The 24,422-nt window shown below is 44.8% G+C and overlaps 1 protein-coding gene across 1 annotated transcript in view; it reads right to left on the minus strand.

The window, feature by feature from the left end:
• The window catches only part of fstl1b (follistatin-like 1b), a 117,560-nt gene extending 110,457 nt beyond the window's left edge, over positions 1-7,103 (minus strand). Inside the window, exons 1-2 of the mRNA XM_080203446.1 lie at positions 6,893-7,103; positions 6,716-6,772 (exon numbers count right to left, since the gene is read on the minus strand). Coding sequence (XP_080059572.1) covers positions 6,716-6,772; positions 6,893-6,895 — 60 coding nt within the window. The 5' untranslated portion in view covers positions 6,896-7,103. The remainder of the gene's footprint in view (positions 1-6,715; positions 6,773-6,892) is intronic.
• Between the last annotated feature and the right edge of the window lie 17,319 nt (positions 7,104-24,422).

Here is a 24,422-nt window from a genome sequence, read left to right on the forward strand (position 1 = left end):
AACTGCTTACCTTTGCACACTATTTAGCATGTATGTAGTCCTGTGTTATAGGTTGGCCCTTCATTTTTAGGTATGCCTGAAGCTATTTGATGGCAATTGTAGAATGAGGGATAAACTGGGCGGTGAGATTACAGATTATACCAATTCTGTTTCTGCTGAAGGCCTGTAACACCTCAAGCTTACACCTGCAGACACGTCTGTAAGGTGGCACAGTGCTTAGCATTGCTGCCTCAGTGCCAGGGATCCGGGTTCAATTCAGCCTTGCATCACTTTGTGTGTGGAGTTTGCACATTTTGTCTGTGTCCACGTGGGCTTCCTTTGGGTGCTCCAGTTCCCTCCCACTCTCCAAAGATGTGCGGGTTAGGTGGATTGGTCATGCTAAATTGACCATTAGTGTCAGGGAGACTAGCTAGAGTAAATACAGGGGGTTATGGGGTGGGATTGTTGTCAGTACAGACTCGATGGGCCAAATGGCCTCTTTCTGCACTGTATGATTCTCTCTGTCTTGGTGGCTGTCTCAGCATTTACCATTGGTCCAGTCTGGCAGAAATGTCCTTCAGTAATAGTGCTACCAAGTCACTGTTGTGACGGGCATTACAATTCCCCACCCAGAGTACATTCCGTGCCCCCGATTCCCTCAGTGCTTCCTCTAAATGGTTTAGAGCCTGGAGGAGAATGGATTCATCTGCTGAAGGAGGGCAGTCGATGGTAATCACCATGAGGTTTTCTTAACCAGGCCTGGACCTGATGCCAAGTTATTTTTAAGTAAAGTAAAACTGAAGTTTATTTATTAGTCACAAGTAGGCTTACATTAACACTGCAATGAAGGTACTGTGAAAATCCCCTAGTTGCCACACTCCGGCACTTGTTCAGGTACATTGAGAGAGAATTTAGCATGGCCAGTGCACCTAACCAGTACGTCTTTCAGAATGTGGGAGGAAACCAGAGCACCCAGAGGAAACCCACACAGAAACAAGGAGAATATGCAGACTCCACACGGACGGTAACCCAAGTTGGGAATTGAACCCAGGTACCTGGTGCTGTGAAGCTGCAGTACTAACCACTGTGCCACCTCTTATGGAAGCAGCAGTCGACATTGAGGACTCCCAGGGTCATTCCCACCAGGTCCCAAACCATTGTGCTGCTACCTCTGGTGCGTATATCTTGGCGTGGAAATGCCAGCGTTGGACTGGGGTAAACACGGTAAGAAGGCTATCACTGACACCGCAAGCTGCCGGCTCCAAGTGGACTTATTACTGCATCGATCTTGCAGCAGGATACACTCAAGGGTAGCGATGAAGCAGTCTGGATCATCGATCAGCCAATGTGATTCAGTGAGTGTGAGAAACTGTTGTTGGACCAGTTAGTGGGACAAAATTTTTCCAACTTAGACCCATTTTCCAGGGTTAAGCGAGGAGGACATTGCAGGGTCAACTGGCCTCTGTCATTTCTGATGTCTAGATCAACACTGGGTGACCCATCCAATTTTCTGTAGTGGCTTGTTATGACTAAATGCCTTACTAGGACATTTCAGAGAGCGGTTAACAGTTAAGCACATTGCTGTGGGTCTGGAGTCACAGGGAGCCCAGACCAGGCAAGGAGAACAAACTTCCTTTTCTCAAGAACATTAATAAACCAGCTGAGGTTTTTATGGAAATCCAATAGTTTCACAATCAGTACGACTGAGACTAGCTTTTGATTCCAGATTTATTAATTAATTGAATGTAAAATCCCCTGGCTGATGCAGTGGGATTTGAACTCATTGGTCTAAGATCTGGATTACTAGTCCAATAACAGTATCACTGTGCTATTCTTCCTCTCCCCTTTCCTTTGTTAGCCAAGACAGAGAACATAAGAACCAGGAGGTTATGCGGGAACCATATAAAACACTAGTTAAGCCACAGCAAGAGTACAGTGTATATTTCTGGTTACCACATTATAGGAAGGATGGTGATCACAGATGTAGCAGAGTGTTTTAGTTATGAGAAAAGATTGGATAAGTAGGAATTTTTTTTTGGAGCAGAGGAGGCTGCAGAGACATTTCATTGATTGTGAGGTACCTGGAGCGGATAGGAAGACCCCATATTATCCTCAGCAGAGAGGACAATAACGTGGGCATAGGATTAGAGTAAATGGTCAGATTAGAAGGCATTTAGGAGAATCCTTTTCACCTGGAGGGTGGCAGAGTTCTGGAACTCACTGCCTGAAAGGGTGGTAAAGGCAAAAACCCACATCACATTTAAAATGTATTTGAATATGGAATTTAAATGCCATGATGTGCACCCAACCCCTGCACTCCCTTCCCTGAGGCATGGTTTGATTCTGGGCTTCTTAAGTCCATTGCCTGCTGCTGGGTGAATGACAGGAGCAGCAGGATGAGGCCCTGAAGCAGCAGTTAGTTCCTCTCTAAGAGCTTCAACTTGTGGTGGAGATGGAAGACTGCCTGCGAGTCTTCCTGCCATTACTCGAGGCAGGGGTGAGAAGGTGAATGTGCCCCCACTCGTCACCCCATTCCTGTCTGATTCAGTGCCACTCCACACCAAAGCTGCCACAGAGAAGGGCATTAGATTCTGCCTCTTGTGAGCAGAAATGTATCCTAATTTCACTCCCAAAAAATCAGGCTCTAATTTGTGAGCCCTTGTCATGGGCTTCCCAAACTACCTGTTCTCCTCAATATCCTGGAAACTTCAATTATGTCTTAACCGTCTACATTCCAAAGAATGCAACCCCAGTTTGCAGAATCCCTGTTCTTTAACCATTGGAACCCAGATGTCATTCTGATAAAGCTACATTGCACTCGCTCCAAGTTCTATTTACCCTTCCTGGACCATGATCCCCAAGACTGCTGACAGACTCCACGTATGGTCTAATTCAGGATCTGTAAAGCTGACGTACGATTCCTACTCCTTTGTATTTTACTCCATTGCATTCAAGGTGTAACATTCCATTAGTTTTGCTGATTACAGAATTATCTGTGCCTGTTCCTGGCATTCAGATGATCTATGTTGCCGGACCTCTCAGTATCTACAGAACTTGACTTCCATTTCACCATTTAAAAAAATAGTGGATGATATAAGGTTTGCCTATGTTGAAATCCATTTGCCACAATGTTGCCCATTCAATTAGTTATCAATATGTCTTTATATTTTTATGCCTCTATGTTGCTTACACTTCCTATTTTAAGTCATTGGCAAACTTGGATTGCTTTCTGTATTGATGGTTTAACCTTGCGTGATTTGTGTACATAGATCCCCAAATCCTTTTGTTTCTCCAAGACATCTAGTCTCTCGCCATTAAGAAAATATGTATTTTCCCAAATCCAGAATAGATGGCCTAAACTTCTGCACACGGAATGCATCTTTCCCTCACATGGAACCATGAGCTATGCTGTATGTTACCCCATCATCCACGTTGATAGTTAGTAACTGAGGCGCCAATATAGATCTCTGCAGATCACACAAGCCACATTCTACCTGTTAGCGTAAATGTCCATTATCCCTATTCTCTGCCTCCTGCCACTTAGCCAATTTCCCAAATAGATCAATACTTTACCACACGCACTATGTAGAGTTGATGCTAAATATGATAGTGGCAATGTATTATCATAGAATCATAGAACCCTACAGTGCAGAAAAAGGCCCTTCAGCCCATCGAGTCTGCACCGAACACAATCCCACCCAGGCCCTACCCCCATATCCCTACATATTATACCCACTAATCTACACATCCCTGGACACTAAAGGGCAATTTCTTAGCATGGCCAATCAATCTAACCTGCACATCTTTGGACTGTGGGAGGAAACTGGAGCACCCGGAGGAAACCCACACAGACACGAGGAGAATGTGCAAATTCCACACAGACAGTGACCCGAGCCAGGAATCGAACCCAGGACCCTGGAACTGTGAAGCAGCAGTGCTAACCACTGCGCTACCATGCCGCCCGTTATTGGTAACTCAATGTCAGTTTCTACAGTGAAGATTAATGCAAAGTGGCAACTCGGAGGAACCTTTCAATGGCCAGAGGTGCTTTCTTCACGATTCATTCACTCATGTGATACAGATGTCATTGGCAATGCCAGCATTTATTGCCCTTCTCTAATTGCCCTCACGAAGCTGATTGTGAGCTGCCTTGCTGATCCACCACAGTCCTGATGTAATTACTAATGACTTACCAAAAACAAATTCTAGAATGAATTATTATATACAGATTTGGGATTGAAAAATGGTGTGCCATTTTCAGTGAGAAGAATGTTGTCAAAAACAATGCCACGATTGAGCGGGTCTATTACAGTTATGCTGCTTTGGAAAGTCATTATGATTTTAGATATCAATATCCGGCTTGAATACTTCAATTGAATCAGTCTCCATGGTTTTTTGGGGAAGCAAGTTCCGAATATCCACTAGCTTTTGTTGTCAGAAATTGCTTTTGATTTGACTCTTACATGCTGCCTCTAATTTTAAGACTGTGCTTCTTATCAAGATTTACTCGCCAGCAAAGTATCTGCATCCCTATTCAAGTCACTCTGCCGTTCTAAACATCTCAATTAGATCGCTCCTCAATTTTCTAAATACAACAACTCAATCTTTCAAGTACAGCCTCCAGGTGCTCTGGTTTCCTCCCACACTCCAAAGATGTGCGGGTTAGGTTGATTGACCATGCTAAAATTTGCCCTAGTGTCGGAGGGATTAGCAGGGTAAATGTGTAGGGTTATGGGAATAGGGCCTGGATGGGACTGTACAGACTCAATGGGCCGAACGGTCGCTTTCTGTACTGTAGAGATTCTATGGATTCAATAACAAAAGATGATCCAAGCCTATAAAACGTATCGCTTAATTTAACCCCAATACATTATTCCAGTGAATCTACACTGAACCTACCCCAAGACCAAAGATTTTCCAAAACTGAGCCTTGGTATGACCAACACCCTGTGCAACTGAAGCATCACTTCCAGCCCCCTGGAGATTCTATTCATCATGTTGATTACTTTCTATACTGATGAACTAACCTTTTGTTTCCCCGTGGCATCTAGTCTCTCGCCATTAAGAAAATTAAGTCTTCCCTCAATTCCAGAATAGATGACCTACACTTCCGCACACTGAATCCATCTGCCCCACACATGGAGCCATGAGCTATGTCCCTTTGTAACCACGTCCCTTTGCTACTCCCACCGGCGGAAAATTTACTGTGCCTCCCAACATAAGGTCATCTGCAATGGATACACAAATCTGTATTCTTTTATCCAAGTCAACATATATAATGAAAAGCCGAGGCCCCAGTGCTGATCCCTAGGGCACACCACATGCCAGATCCCACTAATTAAAGAATGACCCCTTTATCTGTGACCCCAAGCAATTACCAATCTGCATTATCAGGTGCTTTTACAAACAAAACATTTTAAAATGTTGTAAAATCATGTAAGGGATTAATAATCTAATCAGATTCAATTGACAGAGGAGAATTTTCACATTGGAAATTAGTCACGTAACCAGGGAAACTATCCTGTCCTTGTGAAACTGGAGTATAGTCAATGTGCAAATAGGGTAATAATGATATGGGATTTATTTTACAGTTAATCGGTAACCCTCCCCCACCACCCCCCTCCTTAAAAACCCACAAAACTGAAGGATTGGTCTAACAGGACTGGCCTATCTTTGGAGAATGATCACACACTGTCCAACTTTAATATTAGTCCCGTTAACCAAACTTTTTTTGTCCTTTCGTTGGATAAACAGCACCTTCTCTCAATCGATTTAACACAAACCCGAAACGAAGCCACGCTTGAAAGGGTGCCCTGGACTGCACTGAACATCTGAAAAGCTGCTTGTAGCAATATTGAGACAAGGTAAGCAGTGCCCGCCCCCACCCAACAAAACTCCCCCAAGCCCGACACCCTTCCCTCGACAAGCCAAGTACCTAGTGCTGGGTGACTGATTTAAACTACAGAACTCAGGGAGGGAAGGACATGTAACTGGGATGGGGGGGGCGCTTAAAGAACTGGACACTACTCATTTACAGAGTGATCCTCATTTTCCAGGAGCAGGTTTTTTTTCGAATGGCTTAGAAACTAACAGATTTTCTTACAAAATTTCCTACTTATTAATTCTTAAAAGCTTCCTAAATTTCTCATCGTCCGCGTATCCTGGATTTCTATTACCCCCCACATCTCAAACTATTTATACGAGGGCAACTTATCACACTTCTTCACACAACTCCCCAATTAAACAGACAAAAATCTGTCAGTGGCTTGGTTCTGAGTTTATTCCCCCCCCCCCCCCCCAGCAGTTCATTCACCCACCTTATTTCCATCCCCCCCCCAGCTCCTCTCTCACTCACTCACTCTCCACATGCCTTCCCCACCTCTTTTCAAACTAATCAAAACAGCAAGCAAAATGAAATGTTAAACCTCCCCAGGCAGAAACAAAAGATCCAGCCACATCCCAGCCATCCGCCACGTAATAGAGCAACAAACAACAAAAAAAATCAACATGACCCCCCCCCCCCACCCCACCCTGCCCACCCCCTCTGAAATCTAACTGTCCGACAAAGTCCCGCTATATGTAACAAAATAAAACCGGGACAGGTTTGTGCTGGGAAATTAGTGCTGTAAACGCCCCAAGCCTGCAAAACAAGCTCACACACAAACAAAAATCGGTCCATTTTTGGCTTAGGCAGAAGCTTGAGATGGGGGGTGGTGGAACAAGAGATCAAACTTACTTCAGCATTTATCGAGACGATGGCCAGGAGGAGAAAAATCGGAATACTTTTGAATACCTGTACAAAATATATAAGAAAAGCATATATTATAAATGCAGCAAAACATCTTGGATGCGTAGGGAGTGGGGGGGGGGCGGTGGGAAAGGTTATAGACAGAGAAAGGAATGACCTTCTTACCATCTTGATGCGATACTAGTTGAAGGAGCTGTGTGTATGTGTGTGAGAGAGGAATTCAGTGCACACAGAGGGGAGAGGGTGAAATTGCAGGAAATTTGATCAGGACTCCAGGATTTAAAGCGGTTTCACTCCCCTGTGACGTGGCTGGGAGTAAACAGCAAGATTTCAGACTGACACAAAGCTTTTTCCAAGCTCCAGTCACAAAGCACCCCCCCCACCCCCCAAACCCTAAAGCTGGCAACTGAGCAAGTATCCTCCTCCCCAGAGACTGGGAATGTTAACCCCTCTGTTTTTTTTCCCTTGGGGGGGGGGGGGAATCAGATTAAAGGAATAGCTGCAGGAATTTGCAGTTGTTATTGGAGGAATCGAGCTCACGTGATGGGTTTGAAGTTGAGCAGATCAAAGCGAGTACAAGCTTCTTATTATTTTTCCACTGGAATAGATCAGTGAGGCCAGGCAGCCAACGGGAAGCTTTGGGTGTCTGAAACACTTGGAGCTCGTTCAGTCCCACTACTTTCTCACAATATATAACCAGAGAACAAAACAAACTGCTCCCCACCCCCCAACCCCCTCCCTACTTTGCAAATGTCTTTCTCCTTCAGGATGTTGCCACATTCCTGGGATTCTCTCTCTGTCCTGAATTAAAAGTTCGACTTTTGCTCTCTCCCTGAGCTGGATTTGAGGCTAGTGTTCGGTGCTTCAAAAGCAACTTTTTTTTTTAGAATTGAAATCAATGGCGTTTCACCGTCATTTTCTTTTTTGATCCCCTCTTACTGGAAATGAAATCAGAGTTGTTAAAAAACAACACAATCCGCCTTCTGAGAAAGTTCAACCTGATCTAAAAGAAACTTGTCCAGTCTTGGTTCTGAGTAGATCCAATAGCTAGAAAGATTTCTTTAGCAAATTGCAGAAAGGCTAACGCACCACCATCACATTTAGTTTTAAAAAACATTGTGGAGAAGTTTATTTATTAGTCACAAGTAAGGTTTACATTAGCACTGCAATGAAGTTAATGTGAAAATCCTCTAGTCACCACACTCCAGCACCAGTTCAGGTCAATGCACCAAACCAGCACGGCTTTCAGACTGTGGGTGGAAACTGGTGCAAACCCATGCAGACACAGGGAGAACGTGCAAACTCCACACAGTGACCCAAGTCAGGGATCAAACCCAGGTCCCTGGCGCTGTGAGGCAGTCATGATGTGGATGTGCCGGCGTTGGACTGGGGTAAACACAGTAAAAAGTCTGACAACACCAGGTTTTAGTCCAACCGATTTATTTGATAGTAAACTCACAAGCTTTCGAGGGGACTCCCTCTTCGTCAGGTGAATGGAGAGTTCTGGCCTCGGACAGAGGATATAAAGCACAGACAGTTTAGAGATTACTGATGATTCTAATCAGTAATCTCTAAACTGTCTGTGCTTTATATGCTCTGTCCGAGGCCAGAACTCTCCATTCACCTGACGAAGAGGGAGTCCCCTCGAAAGCTTGTGAGTTTACTATCAAATAAATTGGTTGGACTAAAACCTGGTGTTGTCAGACTTTTTGCTGTGAGGCAGCAGTGCTAACCACCATGCTACCGTGGAAGTGTTAGCTGAGGATTGAGTTGATTCTCACTCTTGACTGGTGCTGACATTTTCTGCTGCGCGTAACCCATGAAACTGATTCAATGTTGAGTTATGTTTAAGATTTGACCTTTATCACTTTGTTCACATATTAACCTGTTTCCTGTCATTGTCGCCAGTCCTATTTATTATTTTGACAGCCTCGGTTCTGTCCTGCGTGCTTCATGTAAAGCTGGAAGCAGTCATAACTCAAACCGGCTAGTATAAGACATGGTATGGTTTACCTAGTTGGTTAGGCATGTTGGTTTCTTTGTACATCTCTGCCTCCGCAGTTTGTACAACACACCATTCAGCTCGACAGTTCCTGGATCACCACACAAATCACATAATATCATTCAAACAAGTGTCAGCATCTCCACCTCTCCCCACCCCACCCCGCCACCTTTTTAATATCGAGGGGCGTAAAATCTAAGCATCACTCCAGGCACAGTGACACACTGGTTGGCATGGTGGCACGGTGGTTAGCACTGCTGTTTCACAGGATTAAGGACCCGGGTTCAAACCCAACCATGGGTCACTGTCTGGGTCACTGTCTGTGTGGAGGTTGCAAGTTCGCTCTGCGCAGGATTTCCGCCCCAAAACCGTAAAATCCTACCTGAGGTCAACGGACCCTTCCGCCCTCACCTGCTACAAATCCTGTGGTGGATGGGAAAATTCCCCCTATCCCATGTCTGCGTGGGCTCCCTCCGGATGCTCCAATTTCCTTCCCATAGTTCAAAGATGTGCAGGTTAGATGGATTGGCCATGCTAAATTCTCCCTTAGTATCCAAAGATGTGTAGGTTGAAGCGATTAGTCATGGTAATATTGTATGATTACGAGGATAGGGTGGAGGATAGGGTGGAAATGCCAAGGTGGGTTGTGCTTTCAGAGTGTCAGTGCAGACTTGATGGGCCGAATGGACCTCTTTCTGCACACTGAGGATTCTGTGGACCTAATAAAAAATGTAGAGGAGACTGCACTGGGTGCAGAGAATACAATAGACATGATTGTTCATGTTTTCAGAGCTGATATTCTTTGAATGAGATGTTAAACCAAAAAAAAACTCTATTCAATGAAGATTGGGGAGAAATGTGGCAAATGAAATTCAGTCTGGGGAATTGTGAGGTATTGCATTTAGGGAGGGCAAACAAGGTGAGGGAATATGCAGTCAATGATGGGATACTGAGAACTGTGGAGGGACAGAAGGAGCTTGTATGTCCTTGAAAGTAGCAGGATAGATAGATAAAGTGGTTAAAAAGGTGTACATGATATTTGCCAAGGCATGAAATATAAGAGAATTGGGGAGGTTTTGCGGGGGGTGGTATTGGGTGGGAATAGTGGTTCTGCTAGAACTGTGGAAACCACCAGTTAAGCGACAGTGTGCCCTAGATGTGATCGCACACCAGAACCAATAATGATTTATGAGGGAGTTGGCAGGAATGGATAACTTTGGATATGAGTAAAGAATGGAAAAGCTGGGGTTGTGTCTTTGAAACAGAGAAGACTAAGGGGAGGTTATTCAATTAATGATGGGCTGGAATGGATAGGAAGGATCAATTTCCCTTGGCAGAGAGATTAATATCCAGGGGGTGAGGGGGCCACACAGATTTACAAGGATTAAGGGGGATGTAAATGTATTGTAATGGATTTAAATCAGGTTCGTGCCCATTGTGGGCGTGAATCTCATACGTTGCCAGCGAGGGATGGCAAAATCGGAAGTCGTGATCTTTCCAGAGAGATTCGTAACCTCTAGGTTTTGCCGGATCTTGAGCTGCCACTGCCATTCTCACGGACGGTGAGTGTGGGTTCAAGATTGCCCCCTACGTTCTGTGTGTTGCAAGCACAGTCAGTGTTATGAACAGCTAAAGGGACCTGCTGTATGATACAATCTCCCAATCATTGGGATGTACTGCCCGCACACCCGCATTGAAATTCTTATTATCAGTTACTGCTGCAGCATGCTGTTACTGAGAAATATCGTTCCTGTTGCAGAGTGGCTGTGTGAAACGGCTAGCTTCACCTCTTTGCTCAGATTTTTCAGACGTCTTACTCTCAAACAAAAATTGAATTAGAAACAGTTCAGAAAAGGTACACGTGACTCATTCCTGGGATGAAGGCTTCATTTTATGAAGACAAGTTGAACAGGTCGGTGCAATAATCCACCAAGAGGCGATATTACTGAACATCGAATCATGGAATCTACGGTGCAGAAGGAGACCATTCGGTCCATCAAGTCTGCACCAATCACAATCCCACCCGGGTCCTATCTCCAATACTCCATGCATTTACTCTAGCTAGTGCCCCTGACAGTAAGGAGCAATTTATCATGGCCAATCCATCTAACCTGCAAATCTTTGGACTGTGGGAGGAAACCGGCGCACCCGGAGGAAACCCACACAGACATGGGGAGAATGCGCAAACTCCATACAGATGGTCAGCATGTGGAGAGAGAAACAGAATTAACCTTTCACGTTTGTGTGATTCTTCAGAGCTGAACAGAGGTAGAGATGGGATGGATTTTATGGTTGGAGGGAGGTGATGGAGCAGAACGGAGAGTCAGGGATAGGTAGGAACGACAGAGAGACTGACATACAGTGTCAGACAAAGGGGGTGTTAATGGTAGCACTTAAGGACTAAAGAAGGTACATAGAAGATCCTAAGGGACTTGATAGGGTGGATACCAGGCGGATATTTTATCTTGTGGGTGAGATGAGAACTAGGGGACTTAGGCCGGATTCTTTGGCCTTTCACACCGTTGCAATTCTCAGGTCCCGCTGGAAGCGTACACCCTCCCGTAGGTTTCTCGTTGGCATGGGGTGACATCAATGGGAATTCCCATCAACAGTGGTGGGACCAGAGAATCCCGCTGGTAGCAAACAAAGTACCACCTCCCACTGGCAGGAAACACGCGGCTGGGAGGCTGAAAAATCATGCCCAATGTTTGAGAATGAGAATGAGGAGGAGTGTTTTCTATGAAGGGGATTCTTACTCAGTGGAATTCTCTTCCCCACAAAGTTTTGGAGGCTCCTTCATTGAATTGCCGAGTCCCATAGAGTTTTGACAGGCTAGGGAGTTGGGCGATGGGTAAAAGACAAAGAAATGGAATTGAGATCACAATCAGACCAGCATGGTCCTACTGAATGGCAGAGCAGGTTTGAAGGCCAAATGGACTACTCCTGCTCCTAAGTCCTATGCTCCTAAAACAAAAGACAAATCATAGTATTATAAACGGTGATTAGCACTGCTGCCTCACGGCACCAGGGACCTGGGTTCGATTCTTGGCTTGGCTCACTGCCTGTGTAGAGTTTGTACATTCTCCCCATGTCTGCGTGGGTGTCCTCCAGGTGTTCCGGTTTCCTCTCACAGTCCAAAGATGTGCAGGTTAGGCTGATTGACCGTGCCAAATTGACTCTAGTGTCTTTGGGATGGCCTATATCCTGTATATTTAATGTCTTTGGGTGGCCTATATCCTCTGTGTTCTGAGCTGCAGCCTGTTTATCTCTGTTTCTTGGGCTGCAGCCTGCTGTTTTAGTTCTTGCCCAATTGTCCCAGAGTGCTTTACAAATTGCCATTTTAGGTGGCCTGTTTGGCCACAGCTGCCAGGCTCAGGAAAGAGAGGTACCAGGAAAGATCTGCATGGCCTAAGCTGATTTTTGTCAACAAAAAAAACATGCTAAGCAGGCACCAAAATGCTCCTAACAGGCACGTAGACATTGAAGGAGAGTTTGACATAGAAGGGGGCATTTGAAAGAAAAGAGAAAAGGACACCCTTATGTGAACATGCAAAACATAGAACCCATCACATCAATCAACATTTGTCATTCTTAATCCTATTTTAAGAAAGCGATAAGTGTAACAACTACTGGCCAATCTGACGGTAATGGGGAAACTTTTACACACTACAATCTGGGACAAATTTAATCAATACTTGGAAAATTGTCACAGTTTTGTGTGAATTTACTATTTTTAAACCTATCCTTAGTAATGATTAATGATCTGTGGGAGCAGACCTGAGGGTAGCAATGAGATTTATAAAGCTTGAAATAACACTCTCTCTACTGATAGAGCAACATAGAAGACAGACATCACATTTCTTCTGTGGAGTAGCCAAGATTTTCCAACTGAACTTAGGAACTTTGCCACTGGAGGGTTTACTGCAGGGCTCTTGTTGATGTGGACTCCATGAGAAATTGTAGGACAAGTTATCTCCATATAACTAATAGATTCTCCGCAATCATAGCCAGACCTTGCAAGTTATTTTGGGCAGATTTGAATTATTCTTGTAATTAATCTTGTTCAGTTAGCCACCTTCCTTTATACTCGAGCTCATTAAGATCAGAATCTCTAGACGCTGGAGGTAAGGGAGCCAAGAGTTATGGGGAATGGGCAGGAAAGTGGAGTCAAGACCACAGTCAGATCAGCTGAGATCTCACTGAATAATCGAGCCAAGCTTAAGATGCCAAAAAGCCTAATCCTACTTTTATTTCTTATGATCTTATTTCTTACGATTGAAGCAAAGAGCAGCATTAGCTCTCGGATTTCTTCCATTTCTCTGCCACTACTACTTGCTTTTCTTCACCTCTGGACTGTGATTCATTGACTGTTATCTCCTTGAATGTATGATCTGCTTCCTGCTAAGATATGCAGAACTGTTTGCAGCATTTGGTGAGAATAACCCAAGGTGCGATGAGTTGCTGGCACATTATCCTCTTAATTCTAGGGGAACTAAAGCGTATCTATCAACCATCAACATTTGCAGACATATGTTAGTCTGGAGCAGCTCCCTCCTGCAGTAGCGCCATTCCCAACTTCTAACGTCTTGGAAAAGGTGCCTCCCGCCTCTCCATATAACTCCGACAGGGACCGATGCATGTCATATTGGAATATTTTCGAGCATAATTATATGGAAAGGATTTTGGAATGAGTAATATTGAAGTGATTGCATTGAATTTGAAATGTCAACACAATCACTTCAATATAAGTCATTCCAAAATCCCAAATTAAAATGTCAGCAGAAGGATTCAAACCTAGCATATAGCTAGGATAATAAAGAAAAGTGTACTGGCAGATCAGATCAGCACAAGCATTAATGCTGGATTCTTTATTAAATGGGATACCAGGAGGCTGAGGGTTGGCACCTCAGCGTGGATTTTCACCCAGATGCGCAGAGTTGAGAATCTCCTTGGCTTAGTGCAACTGGCTCAGGAAAAAGTGACTGTGCTTACTTCAGATGGGTGGGGTGAGGAAGGGGATGGTGTGTTGGTGAGTATAGGATAGAGTTAAGCCAGCTACCCGCAGAAAGAAATCTGATGTGCTGAGTCAGGCTGATTTAAAGCCTCACTGTGGTTTTCGCTGGGACTTTGTTTTGTTAAATATTAGGCCCTCTGGCACGCACCCCTCAACATCCCCACATCCACTCCATAATCCCTATCCACGCCACCTACTCACCTACTCCTAATGACCATTCATAACCCCCATGTCATTCAATGGTCTCACAGCCCTTTATAGCCCTTATACCGATAGTGCCAACACATGCCAACTCATGACCACCACTCAACCTATGACTCTTATAGCCCTTACATCAACTTAGTACCAATCTATGCCAACCTATGACCCCAGCCACCAATCTCTGTATTGACCCCCTCCACCCCCAATAGAATATTCTCATAGAATCAGAAGGAATACAGTACAGAAGGAGGCCATTCGGCCCATCAAGTTTGTGCTGACCTCCATGCCAACTCACCCAATATCCATCATGGACAGGCCTCAGGAGCCATGCTGCAATGAGTAAAGTGACATTCCAAGAATATTTTACAGACTTCACAATAGAAAATCACATGCCTGTTCATAAAACCCAGTCAATACATTTAAATCCCCTCCACTACTTAGTCCCTTATTTTTAAAAAAAACCCTGTATTCATAATTCCACACCACGGACAGCTAATCCTTCATTAACCTCCTGGGGCTGTCAACCAAGCTGTGATTTTACAACAGCCTCCCCCCCCACGCCCCCCTGGTCCTGTCCTGTACCATGCTAATGACAGGCTGTAGACTGGTAGTAATAATGCTATAATGATAGCACTTAGGGTTATGTTAAGGAACATCTATTGAAACAGCCATAACAAATGTTTTTTAACTTACAGACATAGCCTGTTTTTTTGCAAACAGGTGTGGTGGTGTGAGAGGGGGTGGATTTAAATAATTTGACAATCTGACTGTTCCACAGATCATATCCACTCTTTATGAGCATTCAATCTATCTAAATTTGTAATTCAGATACTGTGGGGTAAGATCCTAGCTGCAGCAATACACTGAGCTTAAATGGCCCTGCTGAATTTTGACTTCTGCCATGTGTGAGTCATGTCCGTTTCATCCCCCTTCAAGCAGTTCTCCCACTCACCCGTCACATCCCAATCAAATTCCCTGTGTAAGCAGGCTGATCCAGATCATTAAAAGAAACCAGATCATTTCCTTGGCTTGAACATCCATCTACAGACCAGTAAGCCTCAACTCACCTAATGCACAGAACATGGTTTATGTTCGGTCCCATGGAAATGTGCACGCTGTGGAAACTTATGCAGCGCCTTCCAAACCCAGGACAACTACAGTCTAGATGGACAAGAGCAGCAGATACCTGGAAACACCACCATTTGAAGGTTCCCCTCCAAGTCACTCACCATCCCGACTCGGAAGTGCATCGCCGTTCCTTCACTGTTGCTGAGTCAAAATCCTGGAAGACTCTCCCTAACAGCACAGTGGGTGTACCTACACCTTAGGGACTACAGCGGTTCAAGAAGGCATCTCAGCAGCACCTTCTCGGGGACAACTGGGGATGGGCAACAAATGCTTCTCTAGCCAGTACCACCCATATCATATAAATGAATTTTAAAAAATGCAGGACATTAAATAGACTGAAAGACCTTGCAATAAGCACTAGTTAAAGGAATCATAAACTGCTTGCAGGCTAATTCTTGCATCATTTATTTTGATGCAATTATCTGTGATTCTGCAGCTTTTCTATACTGGCTAACGTTTCAATCTTGATTTTAAAGAAACACCTGGATAACAAAGACATTTATGTCAGATTCTGATTTATTGGCTACAGCTCAGCCTTTAACACCATTATTCCTATGGAACTCATCTCCAAACGCCATGGTCTGGGCCTCGGCACCTCCCTCTGCAACTGGATCCTGAACTTCCTAACACACAGATCACAATCAGTAAGGACAGGCAACAACACCTCCACCACGATCGTCCTCAACACTGGTGCCCATAACATTGTGTTCTCAGCCACCACTAAACTCCTTATACACCGATGACTCTGCGGCCAAATTCCCTTCCAACATGATTTTCAAGTTTAATGATACACCACCAATAGTAGGTTGGATCTCAAACAATGATGAGACGAAGTACAGGAAAGAGATAGAGAACCTGGTGAACTGGTGCGATGCAAAACAAAGGAGATGGCCATAAACTTTAGAAAGTATAGTGGAGGACACGCCTGTGCTTATATCAATGGGGATGAAATGGAAATAGTCAAGAGCTTCAAGTTTCTAAATGTCCAGGTCACAAACAACCTGTCCTGGTCCCTCCATGCCAATGCTATAGTTAAGAAAGAGACCAACGCCTCTACTTTCTCAGAAGACTAAGGAAATTTGGCATGCCTGCTATGACCCTCACCAATTTTTACAGATGCACCACAGAAAGCATTCTTTCTGGTTGTATCACAGCTTGGTATGGGCTCCTGCTCTGCCCAAGACCGCAAGAAACTACAAAGAGATGTGAATGTAGCCCAATCCATCATGTAAACCAGCCTCCCATCCATTGACTCTGTCCACACTTCCTGCTGCCTTGGAAAAGCAGCCAACATAATTAAGGACCCCACACACCCCGGACATTCTCTCTTCCACCTTCCTCTGTCAGGAAAAAGATACAAAGTCTGAGGTCACATACCAGCTGACTCAAGAACAGCTTCTTTCCTGCTGCTGTCAGATTTTTGAATGGACCTACCTTGCATTAAGTTGATCTTTCTCTACACCCTAGCTATGACTGGAACACTACATTCTGCACCCACTCCTTTCCTTCTCCCCTATGTACTCTATGGATGGTATGCTTTGCCTGTATAGCATGCAAGAAACAATACTTTTCACAGTACCCCAATACATGTGATCATAATAAATCAAATCCAATTGAATCAATTTGTCTGTGGAGGCTGGTCCGGCTGGTGCTTAGATACTTTACTATTCATTTTAAACTTTGTGCTTCCAGACTTGGGCTCTTCCTCTGTGAAATGAACGTGACAGGGGGAATAATAGGCGGCACGGTAGCACAGAGGTTAGCACTGCTGCTTCAGAACTCCAGGGGCCTGGGTTCGAATCCCAGCTTGGATCACTGTCTGTGTGGCATTGGCACATGCACCCCGTGTCTGCGTGGGTTTCCTCCGGGTGCTCCAGTTTCCTCTCACGCTCCAAAGATGTGCTGGTTAGGTTGATTGGCCATGCTAAATTGCGCCTTAGTATTAGGGGTGGTGTTGGGGGATTAGTAGGGTAAAAATGTGAGGTAGTGGGATGGGGCCTGGATGGGATTGTGGTCGGTGCAGATCCAATGGGCCGAATGGCCTCTTTCTACACTGTAGGGTTTCTATGATTCTATGATTCTAAAGAGAGGCAACTTACAGCAGGACAAACCACACAAAGAAGGAGGATGAGGAGGTGGGGAAATGCACAGAAGGAGGCCAAACTGCTGAGGGTCTTTCAGCAGAAAATTTCTTACCTCAAGTTCAATGTGGTCTTTGCTTCACAACATAAATCAGGACTGAAATTTGCTAAAAGCTGCAGACACAATTGCAACCTTGAAGCAGAATGAGTATAGTATTGTGTCTGGCTGTTAAGATGACCATGGCTGTTAACTGCCTGGCTTCTTCAAGGCTGCTGCTGGAGACCTGAGCATCATCCCAAACTGTAACATGTCTTGCTGCTTAAGGGACATTACTGAGGCTCTCGATAGATACAGGGACATTCTCTCTTGGCAAAGACAAAGAGGCAGAATGACCATGAAGGTTTGTGCCAGCTTCCCTGTACTGGAGGGTACCCATTGTCTGCACACACATTGCAATTGCAATGAATGGAAAGGGATTCCACTTCCTCTACACCCACCTGATATGTGATTGCAAGCAGTGTACCAGGCACCTATCCTACAGCAGATATGATGCCTTCCTTCTCTATGCCTGGTGTATTTGACCCACCATGACAAATCGAAGGCTGGCTAATGGGCAGGAATTGGTATCCAGTCATGATATCTATGGCTCATGGCTGTGACCTGGAACTCACACACCCCAGCATAGCAGGTCTTTACGGTGCTACTACTTTACAGAGCACACCATTGAATATCTCTGCTGTTGTCTGGCCCTCTCTGGAGTTCTGTAGTACTACACTTGATGAGTATGTATGCTGCACAATCATGCTATTTAGAAGGAGCAGGATTTACCAGCGAGAAGCCAAAAGACAGAAACATGAGAACGAGGAGGAGGTTGAGGAAGCAAAAGAGAAGTCAGTGCAATGGGAAGTGAAAGAAGTGGATGAGGTAGGGAGGCTCTACAGTCGTCAACTCCTGACTGCTCAGACTCTATCCACCAGATTTAAATGGAAGAGGTAGGAAGGCTGAATTGGGAAACTTCCCTACTCTGCAGACTCTGTAGGCACAGCATGGTAGCACAGTGGTTGGCACTGCTGCCTCACAGTGCCAGGGACCCGAGATTGGGTCACTGTCTATGTGGTGTTTGCACATTCTCCCTGTGCCTGCGTGGGTTTCCTCCGGGTGCTCCAGTTTCTTCCCACAGTCTGAAAGACGTGCTGGTTAGGTGCATTGACCTGAACAGGCGCTGGAGTATGGTGACTAGGGGATTTTTGCAGTAACTTCGTTGCAGTGTTAATGTAAGCCTACTTGTGAATAATAAATAAATAAATAAATAAATAGACCCTGCTTTCCCTAAAAAATGAGACGGGGACAGGAATAGAACGGATCTGCTGTCTCTGGAGACAGCTTGGGATAGTCATAGAGGCATACAAGCACTGAGGCTCACCTTGGTCCTCTGAGACCTCAGTCTAGTTGTATGCAATGCTGTTACGCACTCTACCTCTCAACCCTCATACTCCCTCATCCCTGCATTCTCAATGCTCACTCACCCAGTACAATACAATGAGCCAAATAATAGCAATATCAAATCTTGAAATGTTCATAAAAATATACTGATTCATAAATCCCCTTAAAAAAACCTGCTGTCCTTACAATCTTATAGAAGTGTCAGTCAGAAAGAGATTTTCATAACACCAGAAGCTTTATGTCACTTCACACATCTTAATCTGGTACAAATTCATAAACACAATCATTGAAAAACAGATCAAAGAAAATAACTTATTATAACCTCATAAGGATGTTCATCAATAAAAGAAAATATTCCCCTTCCACCTGTGTGAACAGATGCCAGCTGAGCAAAGCCATTAGTGAGACATGAAGCTCAGCCAAGCATTCATAATAAGGTTATCTGGCCACTTGCATTGACCTACACCATCACTTTTTTCCACTGCATCCTGAGCAGTCTAGAGAGGCTCCTCCTCCACTGTTGATACAGAATGTCTTTCCTTCTCCCAGTGGTACTCAGTGCATCAAGAGTACCACTGCATTGTTAAAAACCTTCCTTGGTCATGCAGTCATGCACACATTCAGACACTCCTCAGAATATCACAGTCCAGATTCATTTTTTTTGAAAAGCTCCTGCTGTTCCCTGCAGCCTCAATACACCTTTAAGGGGCTTTGCCACTTATAGAATCACAGAATTCTACATGTAGAAGGAAGCCATTCAGCCCATCGAGTCGGCACCAACCACAATCCCACCCAGGCCCTATCCCCTTAACCCCATGTATTTATCCTAGCTAGTCCCCATGACACTAAAGGGCAATTTAGCAAAGCCAATCTGCCTAATCCACGCAACTTTGGACTGTGGAAGGAAACTGGAGCACACAGGGGAAACCCAGGCAGACATGGGGAGAACATGCATACTCCACACAGACAGTGACCCAAGCCGGGGATTGAACTCCGGTCCCTGGAGCTGTGAGGCACCACTGTGCCACCGTGCCACTTGCGATATCACTGGGCATACGGCAGCATAGGACTTACTGGCTGCATGCAGCTATCATTTAAAGCAGTAGGCAGAACCAATTTAACGTACTGCCCACAATGCGGTGAACAGGCACGGATTAATGCTCTGCCTCCTCATGCCCATTTTTTACATGCCTGTGTAATGTTCTATCATGAAAAGCTGTAAAGTTGAAACTTCCTTATTGTACGCAAATTGAGATAAATGTAAATTAATCTGGGAACAGCTTGATAAGTAGGGTTAGCTCAGAAATTCCTGGGGTGGGGTAGGGGCAGGTGTGGGGTTGACACAGAACTTTCTGGCAAAGTGCTGAAAGGTGCAGATTTTAAACCCTCTGTTTTTTTTTGATCAATTCTGATCTGCTGGATCCTCGTGGAGTGACTGTAACATGAAAATATTGCACTATTGTGTTAGTTCGACACACACTTCAGTGTCCTCATCTGGTTTAGGTGAATGGAACAGGTCACACACAACATTCCAAAGAGCTTGACCTTTAGACCTTACTGTTTGCCCACGTGAGGCACGGGCCTTCCTTTCCGACGATCGTTCGTCAACAGCCGCCACTTCAGAAACTTCCCATCTAATTACCATGGTGACCAGCTCTTACACAGCTCTGTTCTGCATTATTTCAGATAGTCATGCCTCATGCAGTGGGTAGGCAGGCACTCAGCAATTGTTCTGATCATCTGGAAATGTTCTTACAAAGGATGTGTTGAAAATGTTACAGATCTTGTCTGACTCATCTGTGGCTGCCTGGTGCTCTGAAAAGATTGCTTTCAAAAACCTTCTTTAAATTTGTAAAAGGGACATGTTACAGCAGTATAAACCATAATGGAGCACATTATTATGGAGCTTTCCTTTTGCACGGTGGCTAAGTGCACTGGCTGGCCGTATCACTATCTGATATTCTTTATTACTGTCACAAGTAAGGCTTACATTAACAGTGCAATGAAGTTACTGTGAAAATTCCCCAGTCGCCAAACTCTGGCGCCTGTTCGGGGACACCTAGGAAGAATTTAGCATGGTCAGTGCACCCTAACCAGCACATCTTTTGGACTGTGAGTGGAAACTGGAGGAAACCCAAGGGGAGAACGTGCAGACTCCACACAGACGGTGACCCAAGCCAGGAATCAAACTTGGGTCCCTGGTGTTGTGAGGCAGCAGTGCTAACAACTGAGCCACCATGTCGTCCATGGGAAATAAAGGAGATTGGATTTGGTATTCCTAGCAAGCATCCCACATTCTACCCTCCCCAAAGCAGAAGACATCCAAAGTCCTGCTGCCTCGGTCCCAATTTGCACCAAGTCACAGAGCAATACAATCCCACCCAGGCCTACCCCCATATCCATACATATTTTACCCAATAATCTCTGTAATCTACACATCTCAGGACACTAAGGAGCAATTTTAGTTTGGCAATCAACCTAACCTGCAATCTTTAGACATAACTTTGGGCCACTTATAGAAAGGTAACTTGTGGTTCTCCAATCATTGGGTGAGACTCCTGTTTCTGCTCCATATCTCTATATGTGGCTTTACTTTGCTTTTGAACACTCCTGTGAAGCACTTTGGGGTGTTTCATTACATTAAAGGTGATATTTAAAGATACATTGTTGTTGGCATGCAGACTTTATGCTTGAACACATGGGCATTAGGATTGGAGGGTTCCAAACATAGTGTTGGTCTGTTTTGTTTTACTATTCATTTGATAACTTCTGCATTTTGCAGTTTTTCTCTCCAACCTTTCTCCAATTTCCCCCCCCCATCTCATCTTTTTGAGTCCAAGCTGATGGATGAGAGTCGCGTCCGTCTTTGGCAGGTGTTCCTTATGAGATGAACAGGCGTGTGGGCGACATGGTGGCACATTGGTTAGCACTGCTGCCTCATAGCACTAAGGACCTGGGTTCAAATCCAGCCTCGGGTCCCTCTCTGTGTGGAGTTTGCATGTTACGGAGATAGAGCCTGGGTGGGATTATTGTCAGCGCAGGCTTGATGGGCTGAATGGCCTCCTTCCGCACTGTAGCAATGATAGAGTCTTAGAGTTTTACAGCATGGAAACAGACACTTTGGCCTAATTTGTCCACGCCACCAAGTTTTACCATTAAACTAGTCCCAGTTGCCCGCATTTGGCCCATATCCCTCTATAGCCATCTTACCCATGTAACTATCTAAATGCTTTTCAAAAGACAAAATTGCACCCACCTCTACTACTGCCTCTGGCAGCTCGTTCCAGACACTCACCACCCTCTGAGTGAAACAATTGCCCCTCTGGACTCTTTTTTATTTCTCCCCTCTCACCTTAAACCTATGCCCTCTAGTTTTAGATACCCCTACCTTTGGGAAAAGATGTTGACTATTTACCTTATCTATGCCCCTCATTATTTTATAGACCTCTATAAGATACTATGATTCTAACTCTCAGCAAAAACAGCCTCTAACTAACTAATCTGCTGTCTCGATCAAAGAACAGTAAGAGTCTCACAACACCGGATTAAAGTCCACCAGGTTTATTTGGTATCACGAGCTTTCGGAGCACTGCTCCTTCGTCAGGCTCATGGCTACCAAATAAACCTGTTGGACTTTAATCTGGTGTTGTGAGACTTCTTACTGTGCTTACCCCAATCGAACGCCGGCATCTCCACATCATGGCTACCATCGATCAAAGAACTGCAGGGTGGCCGGTTGGGTTCATGGAATGTACCAGAATAATATGCTGAGTCTAGAATTTGGTTAGATGGAAGATGGGAGATCTCATTGAGACGTATAAGATGATGAATGGGATGGATAGGATAGAGGTGGAAAGACTCTTCCCGCTCAAAAAAGACAGTAGGACTAGGGGGCACAGCCTCAAGATAAAAGGGGGGCGGTTTAGAACAGAGTTGAGGAGGAACTTCTTCACTCAAAGGGTGGTGAATCTCTGGAACTCTCTGCCCGTTGAAGTGGTGGAGGCTGCCTCGCTAAATATTTTTAAGACACGGGTTGATGGGTTTTTGATAGGAGAGGGGATTAAGGGTTATGGGGAGAGGGCGGGAAAGTGGAACTGAGCAGTGACAGATCAGCCATGATCTTATTGAATGGCGGGGCAGGCTCGAAGGGCTGGATGGCCTACTCCTGCTCCTATTTCTTATGTTCTTATGTTCTTATGGATTGTATGCCCCTACCATGAACTTTATCAACTGGAATATATATTGACGGATCATGGGGAGCATTCCCATCATTTCAAATGCAGGCGTGCCCCTGTCGGCCGAAGCTCCCTGCTGGGGATTTGATTTTCTAAGAGCTTCCCTTAGAGATTGTTCCCTAAGATTGCCAAACACCTAACTGGACTATACCTGACCCAGGAGTGATTAACGATGATTTCTATTTCCATCACAAACATCCATCACCGGCAGAAACTGTTTCTGCTGGCAAAGAAAGCTAAATAAATGGAATGAACTGGATTAAAAGAATATGTAAATGGTAAACTTTGCATTCCTCCTTGTTGTTTTGGAGTGATGGATCACCGTTGACTGTTATTGCATGAATTGCTGTCAGAGGCATTAGAATAAGGTCATCATTCAATCGCGTGTTTGCTAAATCTATGGGATTGTTGTTTGACATTTACTATTTTCAATGTGAACATGTGGAATTCATTCGCAATATTAAGATAAACCTAACTCCTGCCAGATATAGCGAGTTCCTATCAGCTTTTCATTGATGGTAGCGGTTCATAAATATATTCACAGCAGCAAAATACCTGACACAGCCTAATTTTAATGTAAATTCTTCATCTATTTAATAAATCAGAAGTACTGTATTAATCACAGATTTCCAGCTTATATTTGCAAGGGCGATTCATTTGTACGAGAACAAGTTGGGATTCAGTTAAAGTTAATTTATTAGTCACAAGTGGGCTCACATTCACACTGCAATCAAGTTACTGTGAAAATCCCCTAGTCACCACACTCCAGCACTTGTTTGGGTACATTGAGGGAGAATTTAGCAATGCCAATTCACCTAACCTGTACATCTTTGGGAGGAAACAAGTGCACCCGAAGGAAACCCACGCAGACACAGGGAGAATGTACAAACTCTGCACAGTGACCTCGGGGTCCTTGTGCATGACTCGCAAAAACCCAGCTTGCAGGTGCAGCAGGTGGTCAGGAAGGCGAATGGGATGCTGGCCTTCATAGCGAGGGGGATTGAATATAAAAGTAGGGAGGCCTTGCTGCAACTGTACAGGGCACTGGTGAGGCCGCAGCTGGAGTACTGTGTGCAGTTTTGGTCGCCGCACTTACACAAGGATATTTTGGCCTTGGAGGGAGTGCAGAGGAGGTTTACTAGGCTGATACCGGAGTTGAGGGGCTTGAGCTATGAGGAGAGGCTGAATAAACTAGGCTTGTACTCGTTAAAGTTTAGAAGGATGAGGGGAGATCTCATTGAGATGTACAAGATGATGAATGGGATGGATAGGATAGAGGTGGAGAGACTCTTCCCGCTCAGAAAGGACAGTAGGACTAGAGGGCACAGCCTCAAGATAAGGGGGGGCAGTTTAGAACGGAGTTGGGGAGGAACTTCTTTACTCAAAGGGTGGTGAATCTCTGGAATTCTCTGCCCGTTGAAGTGGTGGAGGCTGCCTCGCTAAATATATTTAAGACGCGGGTTGATGGGTTTTTGATAGGCAAGGGGATTAAGGGTTATGGGGAGAAGGCGGGAAAGTGGAACTGAGCCACTTCAGATCAGCCATGATCTTATTGAATGGCGGGGCAGGCTCGAAGGGCTAGATGGCCTA

The sequence above is a fragment of the Carcharhinus amblyrhynchos genome, chromosome 15 (assembly GCF_965287045.1).
Source record: "Carcharhinus amblyrhynchos chromosome 15, sCarAmb.v2.hapA, whole genome shotgun sequence".
NCBI classification, from domain to species: Eukaryota; Metazoa; Chordata; class Chondrichthyes; order Carcharhiniformes; family Carcharhinidae; genus Carcharhinus; species Carcharhinus amblyrhynchos.